Below are 12500 nucleotides of genomic sequence, written 5' to 3'. Positions count from 1 at the left end.
TCATACATGCAAAGATGTGCAAATTCTACCGTGTAAAATGTCAAGTGTTATGTAAGAGAAACTCCAAACGCATTGTTCGAAAATGTCACCCGGGATGTTGTGCAGGTAAGGTATTCAGTGGCCCGATCCCCAATCTCCACACTCACCGGCTCACGGAGTTCCTTGAGGAGGCCTTGGGATCGGGCCACCGACTGTAAACGCTCGACTCGACTGTGAATGGGAGCCTTCACTGGACACCATTTTGTTCCCTCCAGGAGAATAAACCCCCATTCAGGCAAATGTATCGTCATTAAGTCCAAGGGAATTAAAGAAAAGTAAAATGCCTTTACTTATGAATACAGTACATTTCCCCTCAGCTTGGATCACATTGGTTGAAAACAGAAAATATTCTGATCTCACACATAATTAAATTCAAATGAAAGGCTTTTCAAAGTCTCTGTTTCTCTTGGAGGGATGCAAAATGGCCACAAGAAGGAGCTGCGACATTACATGACAGCAAATGGACCGATCTCTTTTCAATGTGTGTGTTTCTCCGGAGCACTGTGGGTCACACATGTAAACCATTTATAAACCCTTACCACGATGGTTATAATGGTTTATGACACTCTCCGAATGCACTACAGCAGCCCCATTCTGACCAGGCTTACATATATAATCACACACATATGGCTGCATTATATATGTATATTTATGTGTATGTACATTATGGCATATATGTGTATATACGCAGATATTCATGTTATGGATTTATTTATGTACGATGGGTATATAAATGTTTTCATATATCTATATATGTATATGCTGTATTTTTTTCTGTGTATGTGTGTGCGTGTGCGAGCGCGTATGTGAGAATGTAAGTGTGGTGTGGAAGTGAAACTTATATATATCCTTTAAAAAAAAGAAATCTGCCCTTATCCGCCTTTACCCTGCTCTCCTACTGGCCCCTCTGTAAGTTTGGTCTTTTTCGCCAGTAATTTAAGAATTTATTTATTTAATTTACCCACCGAAAAAAAGAAATGTCTGTTTAAAAATAACCAGCTGTAAACTGTCGTTAGTGAAGTGAGATGGTTTGCTAAGTACATTTGTAAAATATAAATACTTTATTTAGCATTGTCAGTGTCAATACTCAACATTTTGGATGATTTTAGCTCTTTTTACCACTATTATGTGACAAAAACCTGATTAATTATAAATGCCATCAATGCTCTGTAGAATTACTCGCCGATGTCAAATTCAGGTTTAGCTATATTATGTGTAAAACTAATGTTAAAGCTGCACTAATCAATACTTTTATCTGAACAATGAATCCCATGTGTAATTATGATGGGTCACTTGTACTTGGCCTAAGCTCTACGGAGCTTTTTAGCCACTTTTAGCTAATTGTTTTGGTTTTTACGAACCACAACTTTACCAAATCCCATCAGCAGAGAAACAAATTTTGTGACAAAGAAGAGCGTTTAGCAGCTAAACAGTTCAATATCTTTCTAATGAGGTGGTGGTGACCAAAACAGAGCTAAACGGCAATTCAATATTTTAAGTAAATGCTAATCTTCCAAGTTTCCACTAACGCGTTAGCCGTATTCACTCATAATTTGTCAGTGTTGTATTTTTAACTGCCTCAAAGTTGACCAAAACAAACTAAACTTCAATTGTTGCTGCTTTAAAATGCTAATATTGGATAGCAAAAGGATAGCAATGCTTCCAAGGCCAGTTTAGGGTCGGTTAGCGGCTAACGGTGGTGTTCTGTGTTGAAGGTTGCCGCGGCTCAGAGGCAAGTCCTCACAGCTCTCCCACCACATCCTGCGGGCCCCATGGAGGCTCCAACGAAGAGATCTGGGTACTGCGCAAGCCCGTGGCAGGTAACTAAGCCGCGCTGCGCTACGCTGAGCCCTCAACCCCCGACTCCTTTAAACTCTGACCGGGGGTCAAACAGTATCTGACGACCGTTCAAAACTAAATTTAAAACGATATTCAAATGTCATCAAGAGCAGAACCAATCCATCTTTGAGCAACAAAAAAAAATCAAATAAAAGGTGTTGTTTGAAGGCTTTCAGATACTCTTTGACCTGCTCCTGACAGTCCCCCATGTCCTGCTTATCCCTCCATCTAAAGCTCAGCTGAGCTCAGCGGCCTTATGTGTAGGACTACAGCCGCATCTGCATCGGTCCACAGTCTGTGTGTCTTTACAACTGGATGTGTGGAGGCATTTTCGTGTGAAAGAGAGACGAGGGAAAAAAAAGAAATTAGGAAACAGAGAGAGAAGAAGAGTGAGAGAAAAGGTGTGTCTGTGTGTGTGTGTGAAAGCGAAAGGTGTGTCTTGTTAACTCCACCTCTGCGTTTTTCGCTCAATCGTCCGTCACCCTGTCCGTCCGTCCGTCCGTCCATCCAACCACATGCTGCCCAGTGCATTTCAATGGAGAGTCACACCTGTTACCACGTTGCTTTGGATATCAGCTAAACCACTCAATGTGTGTGTGTGTGTGTGTGTGTGTGTGTGTGTGTGTGTTTGCGTGTGTGTGTGTGTGTGTGTTTGTGACTGTGCATCCATCTGTTTGTTGCATGTGTGCGTTTGTATGTACAAAATCTATACATATCGTTTGGGCGGTTGCATGCGTGTGTGAATGCGTATGTGTGGGTGTGTGTGTGTGTGTGTGTGTGTGTGTGTGTGTGTGTGTGTCTGTTGCAGGTGGAGACCGCAGCAGCATGGGTAGTTCTGGCAGTGTGACCAGCGTGAGGTCGTCGGGCAGCGGTCAGAGTGCCGGCAGTGCCGGGCAGCACGTCCTCCATCCACAGGCCGAGGGCGTTAAGGTACGGAATGCACACACGCACACACACACACACACACACACACACACACACACACACACACACACACACACACACACACACACACGTAGCCAAACACAACTTTGTGTACATGCACTGTTTTGTGAGTGCGTAGAATCACAACCAAAGAGAACAATATCGGCCGTGACAAAATGACAAAGCGCCTCCTGGGAAATAAAGAATTTTGACGACTTAATAACTCGCTGAAAAGAAGATGTCAAGGTTTATTTTACAGGTCCGTAGTTTCTAAATACATTCCAGGGAAGTCTCCTGGAAAAAAAGAAGACAACATATTTTGTTAAATTTATCCGCATGTATTCGATCACGTCGCTCTGTTTCTTTTGGGGGAAAGTTTTTCCTCTTCCGATGTGAGGACCGAGGAAGATTATAAAGGCCGTTGAAGCAAATTTGCTATTTTCTTTTTGGGGCAATACAAATAAATTGAATTGAATTATAAAGTAATTTAAGTGTATATCGCTATATATACACTGAAATACATATTTTCTGGACAACCACAGAGGCATTGCTCCGCATGTGTTCTTCTCTCAAGTTGCTCATTTACTCTGAAAAGCTGCAGGCCGTTAAAGAAAGTGCGAGTGAGACACTTTTAAGCCTAAAACATCCACACAGCAACATTAGACCCACTTGCAGCCCAGACTGACGGGGAGCATCTGTCTCCTCCGCCGTCTCATAGTGGAAGCTTCAGAGCCGAGGTTTAAATGTGATTAATGTGGCGATAGACGGCTCCAGACCGACTTTCCTGCTCAATCTGATGTGAGAAGATGAGGTTTTAGGATTTATGTTGTTTCTTAACTTCTTAGCGTTCCTGTAAAATTTGCCTAAAACGCCTATCCAGGTATACCCAAAGTAAACTGCAAGCTGTACTTGAACCATTTGGAGTAAATGCATGGTCTTGGTCTCTTTTGAAAGGTAACACTCTGAAGCTTTTTCTTTTTTTGTCAGAATCACTTTAAGTGCTGCTGACACTGAGTTATATAAGTTTGAACATAATAAGGTTTTTATTTTCGCCTGAACATTTCTTTGCAAGTAGATGTCAACAATGTTTCCTACAGCTTCTGGTTGTAAAAAGAAGGTTGGTTGTATAGAAGTCTATGAGAAAATGACTCTCCTTCTCTCTTGATTTATTGCCTCAGGAAACATTGTAAACATGAGTTTATGTCTCAATCTGTAGTTTCAGGTCTTCGTCAATACAGAATAAATTAAAGCAGGATATACTTTAGGGGCGGGGCTACCTTGTGATTGACAGGTCGCCTCCACAGTGCTTTCGTCTTAAAACTTTAACCCTTTCACAGTGGGATTTTATTTCATGAGAGACCATTGTTTTTTGATTGTCTTATTTGGTTGCATTTAGTTCCGCCCTCTTGTGTTGCTCGGTTGCAAAAAAAACAAGATGGCGACGGCGAAAATGCCGAACTCGAGGCTTCCACAAACCAATTGTTTACATCTCAACATGGACTACGTCCGCTTGCTCGCCGAGCTGCTGGGTGAATGTTCACGCGATGCGTTTGTGTTCCTGTGCACTCGCAGCTTCTGGCCACCGTCTTGTCCCAGTCGGCCAAAGCCAAGGAGCATCTGCTGGAGCAGTCCAAGTCTGTGGACCAGCCTGCAGGTAGGACCTGGGGCCCGCTCCTTCCACCCAGGGACTGTCTCACTGTAGTTAGTCTACTTACAGGACTCTTTATGATATGCATTCACAGCAGCTGATGATAACGTGGGGGGATGTTTTAAGTAGAGAGAAAAAGATTAAAACCAGGGAGACAGAGGCAGAAAAAGTCATAAACTGATGCTTTTTTGTTTTTTTAAGCGTCTAACCCTTCAGGGTCTTAGGCCTTTTTCTCGATTTTACATAATTTCTTAAATTCACTTTTTATAGGCACTTGCATATGAGATACATACCCATGTGTTACATATACAATTGCAGAACGATCTCAGCTCTCTGTATAATGAGGCACAATTGTCATAAGGCACAAGTGTAAAGAGATAATATGGCTCTAAAGCTGAACAATTATAGTTCGATTTTTTTAAATTCTCCATATTTCTTGTGAAAACATAACTTTACTCATGTGGACGAAACGTTTTGGTGATGGAAATTGGTTTACCAAAGGTCTTAGGTTCACAAAAGCAGTGGAATATATGAATAAAATGGTAGATGCATCTAAATAAATGTCTAATACCAAATGTGGTCACTCAAACACACACACAGATCTTGGCTGGTTAAGCAGACAGATGGCCAAGGGAGGGGATGTAGGAGGAAGCGTAGCATGGTGCGATTGGTTAGGGAGGTTGGTTATATCTTGGAGAGCGAGGATGGGATTGGCTCCCTCTCAGAGCGAGGAGGGAGATGAGCCCAAATCAATCGGCGGAGGAGGTTAGAGGTCAGGTAGTCAAGGACTCAACTCATCTGTTGATCGGCCCGGGAGGTTTACAGCGTCAGGGCGATTTGTCTCTTTTTTTTAACCGGCCAATGGTGTTTCTCCCGGCAGGCTCCGCCAGCTCCTCTCGGACATCGAGCCAATCGGGCTGTCCGCTCCACGAGGCGCCGCCTTACGACGCCGCGACCACCAGGAAGGGGGAGGGGCCAGGCGAGGGGAAGGTAGGACAGACCCGGAGTCTCACCGCAGACTCAGTCCTCTCTGCCGCTTTCATTCAAACGCGAGTCGCATACAGACACCGTCCACTTCTAACGATGAGAATGTAGCTCCTCAGTCACCCCAACCACAGCCCTCTCTCTCCTCCACACACACACACAAACACACACAGTCACACACACACACAGACTATATATATTTACACACCAAGATGTCCCAACGGTTTCTCTCGCAACTGGCCTCGTCCGTGCTGCGAGTGTTCGGATGCAGCCACGACACGGTGAGTGTGTGAGTGGAAGATCTCCGGTTTGATCTGGTTTGGGTCCGGGAATGAGGAGTCTTGTGCGTGTGTGTGTGTGTGTGTGTGTGTGAGAAAGAGAGAGAGAGAGAGAGTCCTTCTCTTGTTTATCTGCTACCTGCTGTCCATTGTTATTCACTCCTTTTAGTTGCAGCTTTTGCCTCTTCCATTGCAGCATTTCTCTTCTTCTGTTGCTGAGACGAATGTCTCTCAATTGATGCTCGGTAGGTGCGCCTCAGGCAGGATATCGGAGTGTGTGTGTGTGTGTGTGTGTGTGTGTGTGTGTGTGTGTGTGCGCTGGCAGGTGCCCAGCCGTGTGCATGCCGTGGGTGGACTAGCTCAGCACAAGAAGTGTGAAATCCGAGCCCATGTACAGTAAACTGTTATTTACTGTAGTGTGTGTGTGTGTGTGTGTGTTTCTATATGAGTGTGGGCCCACATTTAAGTTCACGTCTTCATTGTTTAATAATTCCAAGCGTGATAAACATAGCATATTTAAAAAGCAGGTGGTGGATGTGTGTGTGCATCGCTTGCCTTCAGTGTGTGTGTGTGTGTGTGTGTGTGTGTGTGTGTGTGTGTGTGTGTGTGTGTGTGTGTGTGTGTGTGTGTGTGTGTGTGCTGCCATGTGAGGCATGTTCCCATGGCCATCTGTTAGCTAGAGTCCCGATTCCTCAGCACCCATAACATTTCCCTTCAAGACGATGAACGGTGGGAACCAATCAGCTTTGATCGACAGTGTGGAGGAGGAGGACATCACTATTAAACAACAACCACGTTTATATATAAAACAGCTGCAGAAGCTCAGCTAGAAGATACAATCACCCTATGAGTAATTATGTAATGAGTCGTGAGCAATGTAGCTTATTCTTCAGGGAATGTAGCACAGGTGGTATATTTCTTTCTATTTATATGCCCATATTCCCTCAATGGAATGGCCCAAAATCTAACAAACTGGAAATCCCTGTTGAAGTGTGCGAATATTTGAGGGAAGAGAGTTCTTGTGGGGACGTGTGTGTATGAGGACAATGTGTATGAGGACAGTGAGTGTGTGTGTGTGTGTGTGTGTGTGTGTGTGTGTGTGTGTGAGGACAATGTGTATGAGGACAGTGAGTGTGTGTGTGTGTGTGAGGACAATGTGTATGAGGACAGTGAGTGTGTGTGTGTGTGTGTGTGTGTGTGTGTGTGTGTGTGTGTGTGTGTGTGTGTGTGTGTGAGGACAATGTGTATGAGGACAGTGAGTGTGTGTGTGTGTGTGTGTGTGTGTGTGTGTGTGTGTGTGTGTGTGTGTGTGTGTGTGAGGACAATGTGTATGAGGACAGTGAGTGTGTGTGTGTGTGTGTGTGTGTGTGTGTGAGGACAATGTGTATGAGGACAGTGAGTGTGTGTGTGTGTGTGTGTGTGTGTGTGTGTGTGTGTGTGTGTGTGTGTGTGAGGACAATGTGTATGAGGACAGTGAGTGTGTGTGTGTGTGTGTGTGTGTGTGTGAGGACAATGTGTATGAGGACAGAGAGTGTGTGTTTGTGTGTGTGTGTGTGTGTGTGTGTGAGGACAATGTGTATGAGGACAGTGAGTGTGTGTGTGTGTGTGTGTGTGTGTGTGTGTGTGTGTGTGTGTGAGGACAATGTGTATGAGGACAGTGAGTGTGTGTGTGTGTGTGTGTGTGTGTGTGTGTGTGTGTGTGTGTGTGTGTGTGTGTGTGTGTGTGAGGACAATGTGTATGAGGACAGTGAGTGTGTGTGTGTGTGTGTGTGTGTGTGTGTGTGAGGACAATGTGTATGAGGACAGTGAGTGTGTGTGTGTGTGTGTGTGTGTGTGTGTGTGTGTGTGTGTGTGTGAGGACAATGAGTGTGTGTGTGTGTGTGTGTGTGTGTGTGTGTGTGTGTGTGTGTGTGTGTGTGTGTGTGTGCGTATATATATATATATATATATATATATATATATATATATATATTATTATTTTTTCGTTAGCGTTGTCACCATTCTAAGGCAATACAGTGTTTTCGGGCCTCTTCTAATAGACACATGAGTTCCAGTTTGTCTTTATTTTCCAGCTGTAAAGTGTCAAATGCAGATTAGCCGTCTGCTAGCCTGCAGCTCTTCCTGTAGCGTTGAGAGACTAAAGGCTTTCTCCCTCCTAACTTTAGCCTGGTTTTCTCTACAGGGCCAAGTAGGGCTAACCAGGGCTAAAACCAGCTGGGTTACAAGGCCATTGGATCATTATAATCATCCGTAATTGTATAACATGTACTGTCATGGTGGACAGTTCCTGATACAGTAGCTATTGCGGCCCCTTGTGTGGCCCTACTTGGGCCCCTGCTGAGAGAGTTGAAGAAGCCGGTGACAGCATGTCTTCTCTCCCGTAGAGCTCAGAGGCCGTTGTCCAATGGCTGAGCGACTTTCAGCTGCAGGTCTACGCTCCAAACTTCCTGGGCGCTGGGTATGACTTGCCCACCATTAGCCGAATGACCCCGGAGGTAAGGCACCCAAACCCCCTGATGTCCCGCACCCCACCCCCGAACCCCCCGAACCCCACAGAGGTCGCAGGCACCTCCAAGGACCACAATGGAAACGAGTCTGTACGACTTTGATTTGTGCGTTCCTTGATGTTTCCCTGATGCATGTATGCCATTTCCTTTAAGAATCCTCCAGTGAGCACCACTAAACCCACTAAACTGACTGCTGTGCTTCCCGATGAGTATATTCAACATGAGAATGAAGTATTTCTGGAGGGTGAATGTGAAGCCCCCGCTAGCAGCCTGTTAGCTTAGCTTAGCACAAAGACTAGCTTAATAGTTGCCATTCAGTCGAGAGAGTGGTGTCAAACGCGTCATCTTACTCCGTCTCTCGTGAGAAAAGCAAATAAGTGTTTTCCAAAACTATTCCATTAAAAAGAGAACATTTCCAATAACCTTAGTCTGAAATCCTAACAGTTTGCATAATAAACAAAAAGTAATATAAACCAACACAAACATAAACCATGAACTGTAGACTGCCTGATTGGTAATAAAATAATATTAATTAATGAACACCAATTCTCACCAAAATCTCATGTACTTCAATGAGAAAAAAACGGGAAAAACAACAAGGCTTTTACACTCCTGTGAAATGTGCCAAGGACTGCTAAAATGCTTCCTGTCCAATTTTTCCCAGAATTCTCTCATGAAAGGCAGATATGATGTCATCAGGGTCCGGTTGGGTTGGGCTTGAGACTCCAGGCTTTTAACAGCAAGCCTGTGCTGCCAACTTGGGGTTTGGAGTTTGAAGGATGGGGACCTTAACAAGACAAGAGAAATGCTATTGAGCTGCATTATGGGAAATGTAGGATCCATTGTTTTTATAGCCTGGTCAGGATGTCTCAGCCTCTGCTGCTTTGATTTGAACAACTATTCTTTGAACGTTGTCTCTTGTGAGCCGAGCCCTCCAACTCTATGAATTAACAATCCTAAATCACTGGAGCACCTCTTTCAACGACACGTTCAGAAGAGTAAATATTATGTTCACATTGTTATATTGCAATAACCTAGTGATGACTGCATCATATGTTCAGCAGACATGTTCCTTCTAAATACATTCGGCACCAGTCAGAATTCAGTCTGAAACACAAACTGGAGCGGAAAAGAAAAAAGGGAAACTTGAATAAAAGAATCGTTAATTGAAAATACGCTCAATATACCCACACCACCTCCTGACCCTCCCGTCACCTTCAACACTGCTGCTGCTGCTGCTGCCGGCTCTGAGGAAGCAGACCGACGCTCTCTGCCACTCTCACCTACATACAAATAATTTATAGCACTCATAAATTATTTGTTCGCGTACGCTGTGCATGCTGAATGGTTCAGAGCGGACTGTTAAAAGGGTTTTTGTCGTCAGAGATATATCGTAGTATTCTGGCCTATTCTACTGTATGACTGGGTCACACCTGCATATGATTTATGAGTTATGTAAAGGTGTGTGTGAGAGTGTGTGTGTGTGTGTGTGTGTGTGTGTGTGTGTGTGATTGTTGTCAATGTGTGTTTGTTAAAGTGTGTTCCTGTGTGTCCAACACAACTGCCACTGAAATACACAGAAACAAAAGTAAACGGATGATGCACTTTAAGTTAACTATAATTGCGGTTCCAAAATAAATACACATCACTTTTGATACACTTTAGTTTGTGTTTAAATGTGACCTTGTTTGCCAGCCACAGACGTTGAATATAAATGATACCGTGGGGAATCGAGGTGATTCTTTGCTTCCTCTTTGCTGCAGACATTCGCTTTTTTGCTTTCCTTTGCTTTCCTTTGCTTTTCTTATGATTTTGAGACATTTACATTTCTGCTCTATTCTCAACTGGCAGAAGCTTTCATCAGATGTCACGCTGTCACTTGTTTCTTTGTGTTGCGACTTTTCCTTGGTGTGTGTGTGTGTGTGTGTGTGTGTGTGTGTGTGTGTGTGTGTGTGTGTGTGTGTGTGTGTGAGACTGCTGGAGTCTTGGGGAGATTTGAATTCACTTTGTGGAGAACAAAAGCCTGAACATGCCACCACCTTATCTTACTTGTGTGTGTATGTGTGTGTTTGTAGGATCTGACAGCTATCGGAATAACTAAACCAGGCCACAGAAAGAAGATGACAACCGAGATTAACAAACTGAGTGTCACCGAGTGGCTGCCTGAACAGAAACCCGTGAGTACCGCTCAACACACGCCAACGCCATATTCAGCCACAGTTATTCAGTTCGATGCCGCGCCTGTTTTCAAAAGCAAGTTACCAGCTGTAGAGTCGTGTTCTTGGGGTTCCTGTAGGCCAATCTGGGAGAGTGGCTGTCCGCTATCGGTCTGAACCAGTACCAGCAGGTGTTGGTGCAGAACGGCTACGAGAACATCGAGTTCATCACTGACATCACCTGGGAGGACCTGCAGGAAATAGGTATCATCAAACTGGGTAAGACAGACAGATATTCAATATATATATATATATATATATATATATATATATATATATATATATATATATATATATATATATATATATATATATATATTTATATTTTATAATTTGAGCCCAGGGTTAGATCTGCAGCAAGCGTTTATATGTGTCTATTTACACACTATATGTGTCTATTTAGGCCTATTTATTTATCCTATTTACTGTTTGAGTTGTGTTTAGAGGTTGTATATGGGGATTATATATTATTGTAGACCTGATTTCTATATTTAATTTGATACCTAACATGTTTTATATTTATTTTTATTTATTTATACCATGTTTTTTTCTTGATTTGTACCTTGTGACCTGATATAGTATGTGGTCCCAAAATAATCCTAGTGTGGCGTAGACGTGTTGTAAATGAAGCCCCAAAACTGACCAAATGTAGTAAAAGGTTATGGGACAATAAAAAAATTAAACCGTAGGTAAAACTACTTGACTACATTTCATTATTTGTCTGTAATCTACTGAATAAAAGAAGCGTTGGCTAGCTCAGGGTTTGTAAGCGTTAGCTTGCTGGCTAAAATGCGTTAGCTAGTGTTACAGTGCATGCAGTGGTGCTCCAGCAGTGTGGAGATGAGTAACATTGACTAACAGGCTGGTTCAGTTTTATAACAACAAAATAGTTTCATTAATAGTTAATATTTCGCTGGCGCTCAGTGTGTTCAGACACAACGGTTAGCAGTTAAGCTAGCTAGCCACACAGTCCTCTCAACGGCTGATTGTGAAAATGGAAATGTTACGTGGGTAAAAATAAGGAGCGGCAAAATCAGAAAATCGGAAAATTAAGGTGGAAATAAAATAACCAGTGAAAGATAAAGTATAAAGTTTTATAACAATATCATATATTGACGTGATCAAATATAGTCACTATAAACTTTTACCATATTTGGTTTTCAGAGCTTCACAGTTGCAGCCCATTTTCACATTTGAGGGAAGAATGATATTAATGCAAATTGTGATAGAAAATGGGATTTCTTTTGATTATAACTTCATAGTTAAAGTTACCTTTAAAGACGTTTACTTAATTAACCCTTCAGGGACTGAGGTAATTTTCTCGATTTTACATCATTTCTTAAATTCACCTTTTGAAGGCACTTGCATATCAGATACATACCCATGTGTTACATCAACACTTGCAGAACAATCTCAGCTCTCTATATAATGAGGCACCATTGTGTAAAGAGAGAATATGACACTAAAGCTGAAAAATTGAATCTCGATTTTGGAAATTCTTCACATCTCTTGTGAAAACATAGCTTTACTCATGTGGTCGAACGGTTTTGATGCTTGAAATTGGTTTACCAAAGGTCTTAGGTTCCCAAAAGCATTGAAATATATGAATTGTAATTGTTCAATCTTTCAATATTTCAGGCCACCAGAAGAAGCTGATGCTGGCGGTGAAGCGGCTGGCCGACATGCAGCGCAACTCAGACGGGCGGGGCTCCCTGAGGAAGAAGCCCCCGCCAATCACACAGCAGCAGGAAGTCCTGTCGATGGACGGTCCACCTCTAGACGGTGAGCCAACAGATGATGGAGTCCAGTCACGACTTCCTGTCCTATTTGATGTATTTACTCATATCAATATTGATCCAGTTCATTAATTTCAAGGCTTCCTTTCTGTTTTTCTCAGAGGTCACGTCTCCGAAGATGAGCACTTTCCAGGACAGCGAGTTGAGCACCGAGCTACAGAGCGCCATGACCCAGCCAGGCCAGGAGGTCAAAGCTCAGCGAACACGCAGCAAAGACCACGATGAGGGGATCCCAGGAGGAGGAGGAGGAGGAGGAGGAGGTGCTGGGC

The 12500-nt window shown here is 43.3% G+C and overlaps 1 protein-coding gene across 1 annotated transcript in view; it reads left to right on the top strand.

Annotated features, from left to right (window-relative positions):
• The window catches only part of caskin1 (CASK interacting protein 1), a gene marked incomplete at both ends in the record, with an annotated part of 91148 nt that overhangs the window by 73273 nt on the left and 5375 nt on the right, over positions 1-12500 (top strand). Inside the window, 9 exons of the mRNA XM_079232693.1 lie at positions 1755-1859; positions 2687-2808; positions 4375-4456; positions 5331-5440; positions 8097-8207; positions 10295-10396; positions 10516-10654; positions 12074-12217; positions 12333-12500. The exon at positions 12333-12500 is cut by the window's right edge and continues 1013 nt beyond it. Coding sequence (XP_079088819.1) covers positions 1755-1859; positions 2687-2808; positions 4375-4456; positions 5331-5440; positions 8097-8207; positions 10295-10396; positions 10516-10654; positions 12074-12217; positions 12333-12500 — 1083 coding nt within the window. The remainder of the gene's footprint in view (positions 1-1754; positions 1860-2686; positions 2809-4374; positions 4457-5330; positions 5441-8096; positions 8208-10294; positions 10397-10515; positions 10655-12073; positions 12218-12332) is intronic.

This window comes from Taurulus bubalis (genome assembly GCF_910589615.1).
Source record: "Taurulus bubalis genome assembly, chromosome: 17".
Classification (NCBI taxonomy): domain Eukaryota; kingdom Metazoa; phylum Chordata; class Actinopteri; order Perciformes; family Cottidae; genus Taurulus; species Taurulus bubalis.
Note: the sequence above shows the minus strand (reverse complement) of the source record. Positions and strands in the feature narration are given on the sequence as shown.